At 50.9% G+C, this 18,666-nt stretch overlaps 1 protein-coding gene across 1 annotated transcript in view; it reads right to left on the minus strand.

Moving 5' to 3' along the window:
• The window catches only part of PREX1 (phosphatidylinositol-3,4,5-trisphosphate dependent Rac exchange factor 1), a 175,674-nt gene that overhangs the window by 97,516 nt on the left and 59,492 nt on the right, over positions 1-18,666 (minus strand). Inside the window, exons 2-3 of the mRNA XM_074347397.1 lie at positions 8,069-8,140; positions 4,208-4,330 (exon numbers count right to left, since the gene is read on the minus strand). Coding sequence (XP_074203498.1) covers positions 4,208-4,330; positions 8,069-8,140 — 195 coding nt within the window. The remainder of the gene's footprint in view (positions 1-4,207; positions 4,331-8,068; positions 8,141-18,666) is intronic.

Here is an 18,666-nt window from a genome sequence, read left to right on the forward strand (position 1 = left end):
CATGTGACCCAGGCCGAGCCGATCAAAGAGCTCCTTGTCCTGGCACCAGTGGCTAGGTAACCCCAGCTGTGCCCACGAGAGCCCTCAAGGGCTCAAGCTAAACTTACTGTGAAGAGAAGCTCTCTCTGAACTATTGCTGCTAAACCAGCAGACTGTAAGGCTGAGATGGCTGAGGGCCACCCCTGCCACCATGTGAGACATATAGCTCCCCCTCCTCCACTAATTAAACCAACACAGAGAAAAGCAGAGCCTAGAGAGAAAGACTCAGTTCTGAAAACATCATACGGGGTGCTGGATCCAGCTATGCCTGATGCTAACCCACCCTGAATGCTTCCTTTGTATGAGCCAGTGAAGTCCTTTTTTCTTTAAGCCTATTTGAGTTGGTGTTTTTGTCACTTTCAGTGAAGACGGTCTAATACATGCACATTCTGAAAGGGGGAAGAAAATGAAAAACTGGAGCTAAGGCTGGTGAAACGACAGGGTCTCCATTGTCATCTCCACCTGTACCATGAAGGGGTTGGACCAGAAAGCAGAGCCAAATCTGTTCATTCCCACATGCCAACCCCAGTTAATAAGCAGTGCTGGCTGGAACACTAGTGAGAATAATTCTGGAGCCGTATGGAGAATGCTGTGATTGATTAGCAATGTCTGCCACAGATGCAAGAGAGGGGAGTAAGTGATAAGATTGCCATGGGTTTGTCATTCCTCATCCCCTGAGCCCCTTCTCTGACACACTTCACAATGTCATCCTCTCCTTTGGCCTGTGAAACGGGCAGGGGACCAAGGCCTGAGGCTTGAAGAAGTTAAATTTAGCAAATGACAATACCCCCCTCTTCAAAACCACACCCTGTTCCATCACTCCCACCTTTCATTGAGTCTAACCCCAGCTGCATCTCAGGCCCAAGACTTGGCAAATGCGGAAATGCTGCTTTTGACCGCTAAGAGGCCGAGCGTTCAGCTTCCTCCTAGGGGCCCCACGTGGGGCTTTGATTGTCTGGCCAGGAGGAAACGGACAAACAGTTGTGTGCACACAGATGTGATGGGTCCAGGGAGCGTGTGTCTGTGGGTTTGAGCTGTGAAGGAGAAAAAGGGGACAGCTGCCAGCTAGGGACAGCGTCCAGCCCAGGGAGGGCTCAAGGATTATCAGAAGTGGGGGCTGCTGTCCACAGTACTCGGGGGTGACAATGGCTCCACAGAGACCATCCGCTCCCAACCACTCACTTCACACCCACAAAGACCGAGACTCAGAGAAGGGAAGGAGTTGGCCAAGCAGACATCTCTGATGGGGAGGGGAGCGTGAGATTCAAGTCTCACTTTCCCCAACCTGGCATCCACCCGTCCACACAGCTGCAGGAATAAGGGGTTAAAACATAACGTGGAAACGCTACTTCCAGCCAAAAACCTTCCACTCTCAGAATGCACCCCCTGCAGGTTCAGGCCGCCCATGACATCCCTGAACTCCCTCCAGCGCTCGCTCTGCTCCACTGCACTGGCCTCGCTGCCTTCCATCCGGGGCCCTGCCCTGGTTCTCTCTCCATCTGGAATACCCTTCCCTAAGATCCCCCACTTCGCCTCCTCACAGAGGCCTTCCCCGACCAGGGTCGCCAGATAAAACACAAGCCCCTCAGCTAAGTGCTCATTTCAGATAAACAACAAATACTGTTTTAGTATAAATATGTCCCAAATGCTGCATGAGATATACTTATACTAAAATATTATTTGTTCTTTGCCTGAAATCCAAATTTACTCGGCTGTCCTGGATATTTTTATTTGCTTAATCTAGCAGCCCTGTCTCTGACTTCCCAATTCCAGACAAACTCATGGGGAGCCACTCATTATCACATCTGCCTTTTATATTCTTCACAAACTCCCGTCCCCATCTGAAATGACCTCTTCTCTGAACTGACCGACCCTCTGTGTCTAAGGCCTATGAGCCTCACAGCAGAAGAAAGCAACTGTGTCTTATTTAGGGCACCACCTTCAGGGCCAAGTACAGTGGGCTGGCACACAGTAGGTGCTTATTAATAGTATCAGGAGATTTTACCATGTGAGATGGTGAAAAACACAAGTCCGGGAGTCAGATGACACTGGCTCAAATCCTGGCTTCAATACTCACTGGCTGTGTGACCTTGCCCTCTGACTTACCCTCTCTGGGCCTTAGTTTCCTCATCGGTAAAGTGGGTATAATACTAGCACACACTGTAAAAGGTTGTAGTGATGTTGTAATGAATTAATACACATAAAGCACTTAGAACAGTGCCCAGCCCAAAGAGAGGGCTCAGTGAGTGCTAGCTTGTGATCATCTCAGTTGTCAGTGGTTGGGTTTGGGGGTGAGGGGGTGAGGGATTCTCCCAGTGTCCACTGACTGGGCAGCACCAGTGGGCTGGGCTGTAAGCCAGGGCCTCTCACAGGGTCTGATAAGCCCCTTCCTCTCCCGGAAAGCCTGTCTGCAGAGTTCTGTTCCCAATTACCACGTCACTACCCTCACGCTGTCTTGCTGGCCCCGGCGCTCCCTCCCTGTCGGGACGCCATGGTGAGCATGTCCCATCAGTGAGTCGCTCCCCAGGGACTGTCCTCGGCCTGAGACAGCAGCCTAGCCTGCCCAAGGCTGTACACTGGCTCCCTGGGGCTGCCCACATCCAGTGGGGGTGCAAAGGTCCTGCCCCCTTGGGGCAATCTGGGGTGACCTAAAGGAAAAACCGAGCTCCAGAGTTCCCCCCTGGGTGGGATCAAGCTTGGTGGAGACCATGCAACCTTCCTTCAGCTGCTTCCAACAGGCCACCTGCACATAGCTTCCAGAAATCCAGCCACAGCTGGGGCCACTTTGAAAAAGACCTCAGGGCCATCCTCCATGAGCATAGGGGGCCTGACACTGTTCACCTTCCTCCTAATCGAACCAAGGGCAGGCCTAGGGCTCTGAGACTCAGGTGGGCAAGAATTTCTGGACAGAATGTGATAACACAGCTTGGCTTCTACTGCATTTATTTTTACAGTTCCCTTCTATTAATAGCAAGAGATACCCATTTTCCAGGTCCAAGAACGAATACAAGTTTCCCTTTTAATCAAATGAGCTGTTTTCAAGTGAAACAACTTTTAAAGATTAAACAAATAGTCATACAAGGGTATCCAGAGATAGCAAAACTACACACTTCACGTGTGCACCAGTGAAGTCTAAAAACGTGCGCTCAGCCATCAGGAGGGTCCCAAGGCCAGCTCCTCCACCTAGAGAGTTATGACCTTGGGTTTAACCTTCCTCTCAGTCGGCTTCCCTACCGGGCAAGCTTAGGGCTAGACGCCAATCTTCTTCTTCTTCTTTTTAATTTGAAGACATAATTGACTTCATTAAACAGTTTAAACAGTTCACGAACTGTGCAGCACCCCATGTAGCAAACACAAGGACTCTCCCCTGACTCCACTCCAGACATGGCCAAATGTCCCCTGGGGGCAAAACCGCCCCCTGCTTGAGGAGCCCCTGCTCTGTGCTCACACTCAGTGCTTTACCTCTCCAAGCCTTTCCATCAATGCAAGGAGGCACCACTGTCCCTACTTCTCAATCAGAGGAGGAAACAGAAGCTCGGGGAGGAGAAGCGTTTGGCCCAGGCCTCGTGCCGTGAGGCCAGGGCGGGTTTCCTCCCCCTGGGGTGGGGCCCAGGCAGCGCAGAGGGAGAGGGTGTGGAAAAGCAGCTGCCTCCTGTGGGCTCAGCTCCCCCATCACCTCACAATTCTAAGTGACTTGGGAAGAAAGAGGCTATTAGGACAAGCGTCAGCCTCCCCGACCTGCAGCCCAAGTGGGCACTCAAGGGTCAGACACCCTCGCCGGCCAGTGGGTGGCCAGGGCGGGACTCAAACCCAGGTCTGTCGGTCCTGAGTCCGCCCACTCGGCCACTGGCTGCCTCTGCTGGTTGTTCTGCAGAAGAGGGGCCCCACGGGGCGCGGAGGTCACGGGGGCCCCGGGATGCAGTCATCGCAAAGAGCTCTAAGGAAAAGGGAGCCACACTTTACGTGATGTTGAGGGGAGGGAGAGCCAGCTAAAAAGACCCCCAGTCTGCCGGGCCCAACCCCCTGCCCCTCGTTCCTGGAGGCAGAGGCCTGGCCACCTGCCTCCTCGTCTCCCTGCCAGCCCAAGGTGGGTGGGATGGGGCCCCTGGGGAGAAGCCCACTTCCCCAAAGCTGCAGGCTCCGGTAGGGGCTAGGACAGCGTACTCACGAATTTTAAGAAAACATTCCCAAGTTCGTGCTGAGACTGAGGCTCCGGATATAAACAAAACTCCAAGGCAGCCAAGAAATCCTTATGAACTTCCAGGATGTCTTCGATGTTGGAGAACAGGATCTATAAGGGAAGAAGGATGCCCCAAAATAGCATTAACCAAGGAATAGAGGGAGAGCAAAATGAAGCACAAAACAAACACATAACCCATGGTGCAGGGGGGGAGGGTGCAGGGAAACAGGCACGCTCGTATGCAGGAGCCAACAGAAATAATGACAATAACGAAAAACACAGCCAACGTGTACTAAACAGGGTTAAGGCCCAGTCCTGTGCTAAGAACGTCATATGCATTTAGGGCATCTAATTCTCGCTGTAACTCCATGAGGGAGAAACTGTTATCACCTCCAATTCATGGATGAGGAACAGAGGCTCAGAGAAAATAATTAACACTCCCAAGGTCGCACAGCCCAGGGAAGCAGCAGAGCCAGACCTCCCACTCAGCGAGCAGAGGATTACAGACTGAGACATTCAGCATGATCTTCATCCTGGACAGACACGACTGGTACGTCCGGCCATAGGACTGAGTTTTAAAATGATGCGGGTACTTCCAGGCACCTTCTGAAACGATGTGATGAAAGAAAACACGATAGGGAAGGATGTTCAAGATACGCCGTTTAAACTCTCACAAACAATCTGTGAGTGCCTGTTTCCCTGAAGGAACCCAGGAAGTTTGAAATGCACAGTCTGACCCAGCAATTCTGCATTTGAGAACTTCACCTTTTGATCAGTGATTTCCAACCAGGAACAGAGGGGAGGGTATAGCTCAGTGGGAGAGTCCTGGGTTCAATCCTCAGTACTTCCATTAAAAATATAAGTAAATAAATAATTCTAATTACCACCCCCTGCTAAAAAAAAAAAGTTTTCCCAACCAGGGGCAATTTTGCCTCCCAGGGGACATTGCCAGCATCTGGGGACATTTTTGATTGTTACAAACTAGGGGTAAAAATGCTACTGGTGTCTCATAGGTAAAGGCCGTAGATGTTGCTAAACATCCTACAAAACACAGGATAGCCCCCAGGGCAAAGAATTATCCAGCCCAAAGTGTTCACTGCGCCAAGGTCGAGAACTGGCTGGATGGCCAAGACGGTGTACCGCAGCCTCATCTGCAGTAGTAAACGGCCGGAAAAGCCAAACACCCATGCATGGGGACTGGTCAAACAGTTAAATAAGTTGGACTGGTTATATTTAAACACATTCCACACAGTGAAGTATTTTGAGCCTGCAGAAAGAATCTGCAGGTCTATGTATATGGACATGGAACTCTGGAATGAGCCTTGGTCTATATTGTTAAGTTGGGGCAGGGGGAGTCTGGTGCCATGGAGGATTCCAGCATGGGTTCATTTGTGTAAAATAACACTCACCAGGGCCACTCCTCTCTATGTTGGCAGAAGCAGAGACTCTCTGGACAATAAGACAAGCTGGTGGGGAGGGAAATAGCTCAGTGGTAGAGCGCATGACTAGTATGCATGAGGTCCTGGGTTCGATTCTCCGGTGAAATTAAAAAAAAAAAAGTGGAAAAAAAAAGATAAGCTGGTAACAGTAAGGACCTCTAAGAAGAACCAGGGGAGACATTTATGAACTTCAGGCCCTTTGAACTGCATAAATTCCTTCCTCTGTTTTTTTTAAAGAGGTGCATTTTTTATTTAATTTTTGAAGAAGGCATTCGTGTGGCTCAAAAAACAAACCACAGTAAAATAAATGCTGTGCGGAGTCCCTTTCCCACCCATCCACCCGCTCCTCACACGCAGAGGCTCGCAGCCGGGGCCACTGGTGCTCCTATGGCTGATGGTTCCTTCTAGGGCTTGTCACACATTCATTCACCCAGCAGTACTGGCTGAGCACCTACTGTGTGCCAGGCCTGGGGGTACAGCAGGGAACAGACCAGTGCCTGCCTCCCTGGAGGGGACATTCTAGTAGAAGGTGACAGATAACAAACAAATAACGGTAGTTTTTGAGGTGCTAAGAAGCACTAAAGACAAACATAAAACAGGAAGGGAGTCCCAGGGTGGAGCAGGGAGAGAAGTTCGTGAATTTGAACACAGAGGTCAGGAACAGCTGCCCTAAAAAGGTGGTACTGGAGTTAAGACCGCAAGGAATAAAGACCATTCCCATGGGCCCTGCCAAGGTCCCAGACAGTCTGCAGAGGGAGGGCCATGAGGGTGGGCAGGGACAGCTGGGGGGCAAGAGACCACCCACCCATGCTGCAGCCCCAGAGTGTCGGGGACCCTCTTCCTCCTTGGCCTTGCCCTGGGGGATGCTTGTCATGGGAAGTGGTTGGAAGAATCACCCACACTGTTTGGTTATTTTTCTCTCTCATGTTTTGCCTAGTTCACGTGGTTGAATCTGCTTATGCTAAAGACACACAGGATATATCCTACTGTTATATTTCAAGGAATAGCTGCACGATTTCAAAATAGATATCTGTCTCCTGAGTGTATACCCAAAAGAAATGAGAGCCCGTGTCCCCCAAAAGACATAGGTAAGAATGGTCATCATGGCCAAAAAACTAGAAATAGCACACATATCCATTCGCAGGAGAATGAATGAGTTTATTGTGGTGCAGTCCTACTATGGAATACTACACAGCAATGAAAAAGAATGAATCCCAGCCACACAGAAAAACCTGGGCAAATCCCACAGACATAACAGTGAGCAAAAGATTCCAGGCATGATGAAAGAGCTCATTTTTATATAAAGTTCAAGAACAGGCAAAACTAATCAATGCCATTAGAAGTCAGTGGTTATCTCTGGGGAGGGGCATGTATTGGGAGGGGACACAGAGGACCCTGGACTTAGCCGTACCCTTTATGGTATGTGAGTTGTACCTCATAAAAAATATTTTTTAAAGCTGTAATAAATTATGAATTTCAATTATAATAAATAATTTTTAATTGTAATAAACAGATGTACTAAACAGTAGGCACTCAGTAAATATTTGCTGAATGAATAAATGAATACACGCATAAAAAGCTTCGATTCTAGCTCTACCAGGGACCAGCCATGCAGTGACCCTGAGGTCTCTTTACAACTCTAAGCCTCAGCTTTCTTATCCAAAATATTGGGCTCAGAATTGTCAACGTACAAGGTTACTGTCCACACCCACCAGGACATAGGCGGGGGGGGGGGGTAGCTGCTTGACCAAGTCCTTTGTGTGCTGTACATGCTGGGTACCTCTGACCCCCACACTGCCCCGTTCCCCTCCTCTCTCCTAGGACCAGGACCCTGGAGCTCCAAGGACCAGAGGCGGCTTCCCAGAGAGTGAGGTCACACTAGAAAGCCAGGCCTGGGGAGCGCCGGGGCCCCCGCCAGGCACACAGAAGGCCTATTGACTTCCTCCCAAAACTCCCCGGAGCCACAGCCAAGATGAAGCCAGGACCCAATTACTCATCCGCCCTGCCTCAGTATCCAACGCCCAGTGCAGGGCAGGGGCCAGGGCTGCCAGAGGGCAGCTGGAGGTACCAGGCTCCCGGGGGCGCTTGGGAAGGGATTTTCCTCTGGCTCCAAGCCAGGGGTCCTGGCACGAGGACGTCAGAAGACAGGGTGGTCACGCTGAACAAGGGGAGAAAGTCTGGAGTCGGGGAGCGGTGGCCTGAGGCTGAGTCCTCCTGACGGCCACCAGGCATGGTCTGCTCACAGGTCCAAGAGGTCTCTAGGGGTGCAGGGAGCAGAGCCTGCTGCCTGTGGGGTAGATGCACCCCACCCCCACCCCCGCACACCCTCCGAGCATCGCCGGGAGGAGCAAGGCAGCCCCGCACACAGCAGCAGGGACAGCCAGGGAAGGGGCCGGCCCCGCGTCCGCACCTTGACGTTCTCCTCCGTCAGGCCCTTCTCCACTGAGTCCGCCACGTTCTGCCGGATGCGATGCAGGAATGCCTGCAGGAGAGAAGCGGGGAGAGGTCAGCATCCCCACCTCCCGTCTCCCGGGGGTGGCCCGAAAGGAGGGCCACAGGTTCGATGCCAACAAGGCCCTGGGAGGCACCACGGTCCAGGGACATGGGCAGAGGGTGAGGAAAACCTACTCTGTCGCTCAGCCAACACCCGCTTACGCAGCACCTACCACCCCAGGCTCTGCGGGGACCAACACGAGGCCCTGCCCTCAGGGAGCTGTACGCACATGTGCTCCGTCACCCACGGCTCCCTCTCGGACAATTCATTTCTCCCTTTTTTTTTGTTGGTTTCTTGCTTTTTTGGGTTTTGTTGTTCTTGTTTAAAAACATAACCTCTAAATAATAACCATTCACAAGGCTCAAAAGTCAAAAATATGAAAATTCTCTCAGGCCTCATCCATCTAGCCCCTCCCATCCCCCACAGGAACCGCAGCTCCTGGTGTCTTGTGTCTCCTTCCAAATAAACGTGCGCACGTTGGTCAGAGCACAAAGCTCCCTATGAGTAAGTTCCGGGGCGCTAACCTCCAGCACAGTGATCACAGTTAATAATACCTGATTGTATACTTAAAGTTGCACGATGGTGGTAAGCAATTTGAAATACATATATAAGTGAAATATATATATAAATCAACAGGTTGCATACTTTAAGTTTACCCAATGTTATATGTCAATTATATCTCAATAAAGCTGAAAAAAATAAACACAAAAGTATATTTATGTATATACACATATACACATACACATATATACTTTTAGCTTCCCCTTTTACACACCAAAAAATAGCGGCATACACAGGGTGCACTGCACCTGCTTTTTCCACTTACTTTAGCTCAAAGGTCTCTCTGTATAACTGCACTGGGAGCATCCTTGTTCTTTTTTATGGCTGCCCAGGATCGTACTGTAAGAATGGACCACAGTCCCTCTGCCACTTTTTTCAAGGTCTTGGAACAGAGAAATCATTTCTCTGCTCTGTGATGTGACAGACGACAAAGGAGGGGCATGGCAGGGATTGTGGGGAACAGGCAAGCACACGTCCACTGAAGGGGGCGGCAGCTCGTCCCCTCTAAGTGTGGCCTCGTGGGAAGGCAGCAGGCCCGGCATGACCAGATGTTCCAAAGTTTTGGGGGGATTTTTGGGTTTTGTTTCCCTTTTTTCCCCAAGAGAAGCCAGAGATAGGATTTGTTTTTTTAAAGCAAAGTCTCGCAGTTTTTAAATGGTGTCAAAAGAGCTCTCTGTTTTTGTGAAGAACTAGATTTTAGGGGTTGAGCATAAAAGTAGGGGGACCAGAATGGAGGGGCACAGCCAGGCTGCTGAGCAATGACAGCGGCCGGGCCCTGGTGTGGGTGGGACAGAGCAGGCAGAGGAAGAGCTACTGAGCGGTCCCATGGACAGGCCAGGGGGTCAGAATGGATGTGGGGGAGGGAGGGAGAGGTGTGAGCCAGTGTCTGAGTGGGGAGACAGAGACCCGCCATGCACAGCAAACTCCACCTGGTTGCCTTGACTCTAGGGCTTGGCCCCAGGCTGACCTGGCAATAGCCACATGGAGACCCGTGTGAAAATGACTTCATGGTCCGCAGGCCAGGGTCAGCATGGTGGGCTGCCAGTCACCCTCCCTGCCATGGTGATTACAGCACAGGAGCTCAGCTTGTCTGGGGAGATCTCTGAGTCAGGGAGGTGGAGGGGACAGCCAGGCTGGAGGGAAGCAGGGGCAGGTGGGCAGAGAGGAGGTTGCTGGATCCTTTCCCAGCACCTGAGGGGACATCCGTAGCTGTCATGGGGAGCCGGCCACCTGCAGACTCAGCTCTCCTAGGAAGGTGCGCACTGGCACTCCACATGGCAGGTCATGGAGAAGAAAGTTGGGGTCACACAGCAAAGCGGCCTTGCCTCTGTCCACATTCACTGCAGGACGTTATCCACCACACCCCACAGCCCAAGTATACATCCTCAGCCTGGACTTGGCTGGATTTCTGCCAACTCAACAATTCCACCTGGATGGCCAAGGGGCATCTCAAATTTAACTCATCCACAACCTAGTTCCTGAACTTCCCTCCAAAACTACATACCACCAAGCCCCTCCCAACCTGATTAATGGCACCTCTGCCTTTCAGAGGGCTCCAGCCCAAAATGCCCCCAGTGGTCCTCAACCCCTCTCTTTCTCTGACACTCCATTTCCATCTATGCAAACTCTATCAGTTTCACCTTTGACATGTATTAAAAATTGGACCACTTCCCCCCACCTCCTCAGCCACCCACTTGGTCCAAGCTACCATCACCTCCGGCCTGGACAAATGTAATCACTGCCTCCCCATTCCTTTCTCCACACACACAGCCAGAAGAATCCTTTTAAATATGTAAATCAGATTCTGCCAATCCATGGCTTAAAACTACACTTAAAAAAAAGAAAAGTCCACACTTTCTACAGCCTATAAGATCCCCATGGGCTTGTCCTAGTTAATCTCTGAATTCTCTTTCCAGAACTCCACCCCCACCCCATATCTCAATAATCTTCAGCCACATCTTCTATCTCTATTCTTTCCACCTGCCAGGCACATTCCTGCCTCAGGACCTTTGCACATGCTGTTCCTACTTGCAGGATATTCTCTCCCAGCTCTGTCCTGGGCCAGCTCTTTCTCATTCATCAGGCCTTAGCCCAAATGTTACTTCCTCCAGGAGGCCCTCTGTGTCTTCATGCACTTACCATCTTGTCATCTTGCATTAAGAGCCCAACTGTCAGACAAAAAGACTGAGCTTAAGTAATCTACACCAGCTTGTAAGGGAAAGGCGAAAATAAGAAAGAGCATGGCTGGGATGAAACCTTTACCCCAAATCCAACAACAGAGGCCAGGTTGGAAAAGTGATGATTTGGGTTTAAACTGCATTCCTCCTCCTTCCTGCTGTGTGACCTCAGGAAAGTGCATGAGTCTCTCTGAGTCTCAGTTTACTCTTCCCAAATATGTAGATCATAGTAATACTATCCTACCTTTCAAAATGTATTAGGATAAAGTTAGTGGGAGCTCCATGAGGGCAGGTCCTTGCTTCTCTTCTTCCCAGCTGTACCCTCAGGACCTAGACTGGTGTCTGGCACACAGTAAGCACTCACAAACCAAAGGAAGGGATAAAATTTGCCTGGCACAGTGCCTGACACATACCAGGAGCCTCAGCTCCAGCCACTTGGAAGCCTGATGATCTTTCTTTTTAAAGCACAATGAGTAGAGGGGTCAGGAGATGGGATTTCCTAGAGGATGTCTGAACTGGGCCTGTGATGCTGCTGGGAAGTCCAGCCTCCAGCCTCCCCAGATAGGAGGGAGACAAAGGCAGCCTCGCTGAGCACAGCCGAGGAGAGCAGGCAGCTGGGAGGGCAGCGCGGCTGGCCTAGATCGGGGCTTCCTGTCCTACTTTCTTCACAAGAGCATGGCCACCACCATTGTGCTGGGACAATGCAAGACTCGGGCCACCCACAGAGGAGCCGCAAACAGGCTGGTGTGATGGGCACAGTGGGCAGCTCGTGACCCGGAAAGAACGGGCAGGCAGGGGCTCTGGGCCCAGCTCTCGTGCTGCCCAAGGCACGACCGGCTCTTCCAGGCAGTACTGACGCCCTCTGTGCAGGCAGGGTGATGAAAGGGACCCTCCGGGGCGACTCCCTGTCCAAGCCTTGACAGCTCTGGAACACTTGCCCAAAAGCAGCTCTCATCTTGGAAAGCTCCCGAAGAGACCAGCCCCTTCTCAGGATTCCCAGGGCTGCCTGAAACTCTCCTCCAGCCTTGGAATCTCTGTCCATACCATGTCCACGCCACACCCCTGCCTGGACCACTTCCCCACATCTGGCCACGTCCTCTTCTCTTTACGATGATGACAATGCAACACATCAAGGACCCAGAAAAGGATGGAGAGAAATTTCACAAACACCCACAAACACATCACTGCCCAGTTGCGGCAAATCTCATTAGCATTGTGTCAAATTTGTTTTAAACCATTTTCAAAGAGAAATTCATCAAGTCTGGGGGAGGTGCAGGCTGGGAAGGGGCATGAGGGAGCCCTTGGGCAGGGAGGGGTGCTGGGAATATTCCACCTCTTGATCTGAGCGGCAGTTACACGGGCGAATGTATACACAAAGCCTCATCGGTGTGCACCTAAGATCAGCTCACTTTACCCATGTGCCTTGTTAATATCAGGCCTCAACGCAGAAACAGGAAGAAAGGAATCATCAGAGAGAGAGGAGCGCTACCTGTGCACCTGCCCATCCTGCAGGGCACCCACTGGCCTGCACATGTGCTCCTCATTCCCACACATGCCTTTGGCCACTTACCAGGCACGTGTGAGTCGAGATGCAATAAAGAATACTGCGTTGCGGGTTTAAAGTATTTCTATAAATGATGTGTTTGCAGCAACTTGCATTTCTCACTCACCATCACATCTTCCACATTTATCTACATCGATAAGTGAACCTGGCAGCACCTGCCGTCCAAACTCCACCCACGTCCCTTGGTTCTTACCCCTGGGGTGCCCTCCAGCACCACTCAGCCACCAGCACCCACACCTCTCAGTCAGAGGACCCTCTCTCACATGCAGACCAGGCCACAAAGACAGATGAGGAAACTGAGGCACCTGGCCCCAGTGGACCTATTCATTGTAGCATCACTTATAGTAAGAACATTTGAAGCACCTTAAACATTTGCAGCCGGATAGCGGTCACATCCACTCAGCAATGAAATGAACTTGAGGTCTTAGTGTGGGGCTCCCCAGAAGCGGAGCCTGAGACGGATTCAAGGGCAAATAGTTTACTTGGGAGTTCACCCCAGGAAGCGCCAACAGCAGAGTTGGGGAGTGGGGCAGGGAAGGGAAGGCAGCCAAGAAAGGTGTCATCAAGCGGGCCACCACTGCGGACCTCTGGGGCACTCGGGGAAATGGCTTCTTAAGCATAAATCAGGGAGCAGCTGCCCTGTAGGGTGCCCTGGGGAGCCACCATCTGTCTGGAACCTGCGGCCACAGCCTGGGGAGGATAAATCTCTCCCTGGAGATAAAAAGGAAAGAAAGAGGCCTCAAAGATGCTCTCCAAGACCCACACCAGCAACCTGATCGCCAAGGGGAGGGGGCCCGCCTGCCCCCAAGGACATCCCGCCTCAGCCACCACCAGGGTGACCTCATAAGACGAAACCTGAGAGGGCCAGGGGACGGCTAGAAGTGAGGGCAGGTGGGGCGGGGCAGCCCCAGACCAAAGCAAGGACAGAGGAAAGGCGGTGCCTGAGGACCTCAAACCCTACATGATCTGGGTGGTCCAGGGCCCAGGGAAGCAGAGTGTCACAAAATTGCCTTGAATCCAAGTAATAATAATAAAATAATAGTAACAACAGCAGGCGGTCCCTGCACAGCCTGCACCCAGCAGCCACAGATAGGCCAGAGTTTGGGGAGACCCCCAAATGCCCAGTGACTCCTTCCAAGTCCAAATCCTGTGCTCCATCCATTTAAATTCTGAGCATTTATCCTACAGGTAAAACGAAATCTCACATGTGGCAGGAAGATTTAACTTCAGTATAGGATTTATAACTCTAATGCTTGGGGTTTAGTTAAATAAACTGCCCATCTTAACAAAGGATGATCATGCTAAAAATGGCTTGTAGGAGGCCATTTAATGATACAGAAAGACTGTTGATGTATCTCTAGGGGAGAAAAAAAAGTCACAGAAGAGCAGATAAAATATCTCATTTTTGGTTAAATAAACTATTTCTACATAAGCATAGAAAAAGGAAGTGTGGAATGAAATGCCCTAAACCGTGTGCGGGTATGGCCATGCTTACTAGCCATCCCCCAATATCTGGTCTCTCCTTTTCCAGATTTTAGAATACAGACTATTTCTCAGCTTCCCTTGCAACCATGTGTGTGACTAAGTTTGGGTTAGTGGGGTATACGTGGATATATTACCTACAACATCATGAAAGTGCCCTTGGGGATGAGGGAAGAAATGGGCAGGATTCTCTTTAGCTATTCTTCCCTCCTCGTGACTGGATAGCAAATGTGATGCCTGGAGATCAAGCAGCCATCTTACACCATGAAGTGGAGGCCATGGGTTGAAGAAGATGGAGCAGAAACACAGGAGGAGCTTGTCTTCCTAATGACAGTGGAGCCAACATATCTGTCCTGGGCAGCCTATAATTCAGTAAAAAAGCAAGAAACATCCACCTCACTTAAGGCACTGTTGTTTGGGTTTCATCACGAGCCATGGAACATAACTCTGAGAGTGGCATTTTAAGTGATTTCAATTTTCTCCTTTCTTCATTTCTGGTTTTGTCTAGTTTTCTACAATGAACACGCTACTTTTGAATCAAAAGTCATTCTATAACATAAACATATGTTTTTCCATTTTTTTGGACAGGAGAGGTTACTACACATACCAGGCCCCCTCGTGCCCACCCCTACCCCCAATGATCACTTCTTCCCCATCAAGGAGGCTGGTCTGCATTCTCCTCCTGGAGGGTATGTCCCATCAGCCAAGACGAAAGCAGGAGCCGGGCAAATACAAGATGAGAAGACAGTCCTTCTGCAGCAGGACCTCCAAGCTGCCCGCCCCTCCTTCTCTGTGTTGACTCTGGAAACCACCAGGCCCTCCAGGAAGGTGCCCGGCCCCCTACAAGCTGGCCTGGCGCTCCCACAGCCTGCAGTGGAACACAAGGGCTTCCCCCGCCCACAGCCAACATCGCCACCCAGGCTGAGACTAAAAACCTTTGCCTGCCATTCTCAGCAAGCACCCCTTTCATCAGGCCAGTGCCAGGAGCAGGGAGACACTGGCCCAGAACCAGCTTTCCCCAAAGACCCAAATTTCAGATTTGAGACATCACCTCCAAGGAAGGTTGCAAGTTCACTCCCAGTCACACCTTACAGGACGGAGAGATGGTAACGTTGCTTAGACAACTTCAAACTCACTCCTTGACATCACATCTCACGTGGCACGTTATGAATTATACATATGTATACAGAGGTGATGATATTACATGATATTATATAATAATAGCACAAATATGTTGCCTTGTACCGTATCTTCAACAGACTTGTTTCTTCCTGTAAGCACTAAAAATAAGCTACAACTGAAGCCACTACAGTGTTCTGTGAACATACCAGACACTGTCCTGACCTTTCTACCTCGGGGCCTTTGCACTTGCTGGTCCCTTTGCCTGGAAGACTCCCTCCAGATATCTGCAGGGCCCCCTCCTCACTTCTGAGAGGACTTCTCCCACCACCCCCTTTAAAGCAGAAGCCCACTCTCCCGTTCCACCCCCTTTCTTATCCTTCTCTGCCTCCCCTACAGCTCCAGCCTCCACCTTCACTCACTACCTCTCTGTTTGTTGCCCGTGTGCCCCCTGCAACATCTGCCCCAGGAGAGCAGTGGTTTATTCATGCAGCCCGACCAATATCTGGCACAGAGCAGGTGCTCAGTAAAAATGGCTTCAGCGGGTGACCAATGACCACCGTCATTGCACAGAGGCTGTGTCACAGGGAACCTGCACACACACACCCCATGAAGCCATGGCATCCCAAGGTCTCCCCCAGCTCTCCCTTCTCAAACGCTCAAAGGGTCCTGCATCTCTCAAGGAAGCAGCATATCAGAGGGGCTGAGGTTCAGAGGTTAGAACTGGCCTCAGGGTTCAGAGCCTGCCTTTGCCCCCTACCGCTGTGTGACTTAGACTAGTGACTCCACCTCTCTGTGCCCCAACGGTAATATGGGTGGGGATTATAAAGTGACGATATCACAGGCTACAAAGAGGCTGAAATGAAACACTGCAGGCAAAGTGCTCAACTACCAGCTCTGCCCCTTACAAGCTGTGTGACCTTGAGCGACTCAGCCTCTCTCTGCCTCGGTCTCCTCCTCTGTAAGATGAGTACACGGGATTCCAATGAGAATTACAGACACTAACACACGTAACAAGCTCGCTGAATGGTACACAGTCAGTGCCCAGCCAAGCATCAGCTGGTATGATCTCCACAGCCCCGCCATGAGTTGATAGGGAGACAGAGAGGAACCCAACCCTAAGGAAACTTCTGGAGCTGAATCAACCCCATTTACAGACCTCCTACTACACGCCAGGGACTTATCTTTTTATGTTGACTTATTGTTATTTGCCTTTTTCATTCTAAAAACAGGTCTACAATCAACTGCTTCTCAGCCTCCCAGGGTGAGATTGGGGAAACAAGGCTTTATAAACTGTGAAGTGCCACCCCATCCTCCTCGCCACCACGCAAAGGTGTCCGCTGCCTGCCACCTCGCCTCTCCACTCGGCTCCACCCGACTGCCAACCACGTAACCTCAGTAACTGAACTTCTTTCTCGGAGTCTATTTCCTCATCCAAAAAAAAGAGGTAGTTGTTGGGGTGTAAGCGAGATGATGCAGGTAAAACTACCTACGGAGACTCCCTGGAGGAAGCGGCCCAGAGGCTGGGCGGGGAGAGGTGGGCTGGCCTGGGAAAGAAAACAGGAACTCGCTTCTGATTTTATTCTCGGGGGAAGAAAGCTATCACAAAGGACTACCCATACCAGCAAGTGTGAGCCAGGGCCGTCTGTGTGCCAAACACGGAGCTGCGTGCTGGAGACGCAGACGCCACCTTGCTCAACACTTAACTGCACACCTACTATGTGCCGGGCACTGTGCCAGAAGCCAACAACATACCAGTAAATGAACAAATCAGACTGAATCCGCCCTCATGGAGCAGTGGCAAGACTGATCATAAACAGATTTGAAAATAAGGGGCAGGTTGGGATGAGTGCTATGGAGAAAAATGAAGCAAGATGAGGGAGCAAAGAGGGATGAGGTGAGGGAGCTATTTCACAGAGACGTTCATGGGAAGCCTCTCTGAGGAGATGAGATTTAAGCAGATATGTGGGGACTGAGGTGAAGGAGCAGCTTCATAGGTACCCAAGGGAAGGGCATTCTAGAAGAGGGAACCGTCCGTGCAAAGGCCCTGAGGCACATTCGATCCATCTAAGACCATCCAAACTAAAACCTCCAGCACTAATCTTGGCCTGTCTTCTTCACAGCACCCGTCACTGGGGACATTACGTGTGTCCGCTTACCCTCCTATTGTCCCTCTAGCCCACCAGCATGTGAGTTCCAGGAGGCAATGACGTTTCTGTCTAGGTCACTGCTATATCTCCAAAGCATGGGAATGGGCCCAGCACATAGAAGATCCTTGACAAATATGTGTTTAACTGATTCATCATCAATCATCTAGAAAAGATCCTGCTACCCACCACCCAGCTTCAAACCCTGAAAAAAGGTGCCCAGTTTCCACACAGCCCCACCCCACCCCCCACCATGGAGGAAGTTAAAACAAAAACCGAGTTGCTACAACCTGTGGTGAACAGGGCTGATGCAATAGCGGGGGGAGGAGAGGGGGCCACAGAGGGGAAACCAGTACTCTTCGCCACACAGACCCCACCCCTGGGGCTGAGGCCTGGCCTGCCGTCTCCCTGAACTCACCTGTCATTCCTTCAACAGAAATTCACGCAGTGCCTCCAACACGCTAGCGAGTCTCTCATGGGTCTCAAACTGGTGGCCCACAGGCACGTTTAGTTTGACCAGCAATGAGCTTTGAAAAAAGTCAGACCTAAGTTTAAATATTGGATTATCCCAGCTCTTAGCCTCTTTTGAAAAAGCTGACCACTGGCCTTAAATGTTCACAGGGCTGAGGCTGGCTGCAGAAGAGCAGCAGCTACTAGATTTTCCCTTTGCAGGCGCTGCTCTGTCTTCCACCACCCAACTTGTGGCTACACACATCTTCTTACCTGGTCCTGGTGGTATTTGAATGCGACCCCACCTCGCCAGACCCAGCAAATTCGAATCCTGCTGACTCTCCCCACACCAGCACCCAAGGCAGACATCACTAATGGAGCACAGATCTCTTTCCCGCTGCATCTCCTCCACACTGTTCAGGATCTCTCTTCCCTCGTTGTTACCACCCACACCCATAACATGATCTGAGCTCTATTCTATTTTAACCCCAACTTCTCCCCACTCCTTTGAGCTTCTCAGCTTTCTTTCCTGAAGAATGGGCTCATCAGAGTGGGATCAGAGCAGGGCTTCTCCATCTTGGTACCACGGATACTTTGTTATGGGCGCTGTCCTCTGTATTAAGGAATTTAGCAGCATCCCTGGCCTCTATCCATGAGACACTGGAAGCAAATCCCACACTCAGCTGTGACAACCAGAAATGTCTCCAAACACTGCCCAGTATCTCCAGGGCAGGGTGGTGGGGTGCCCAAAATTCCCCCCATCAAGAACCACTGCATTACATCATACTTAAGAAAATGTCTCTAAAGCTAAGCCCTTTGGGTACAAATCCTGGCTCCATCATTTCATGGCTGTGTGACTCTGGGCAGCCTCTCTGTCTCAGTGTCTTTCTCTGAAAAATGCAGGTACAAAAATGGTACTTGACAGACTGCTAATGGGTATGGAGCTTCTTTCTGGGGTGATGAAAATGTCCCTAAATTAGACGGGTGGTGATGGCTGCACAATTCTGTGAATAT

Source organism: Camelus bactrianus, chromosome 19 (genome assembly GCF_048773025.1).
Source record: "Camelus bactrianus isolate YW-2024 breed Bactrian camel chromosome 19, ASM4877302v1, whole genome shotgun sequence".
Classification (NCBI taxonomy): domain Eukaryota; kingdom Metazoa; phylum Chordata; class Mammalia; order Artiodactyla; family Camelidae; genus Camelus; species Camelus bactrianus.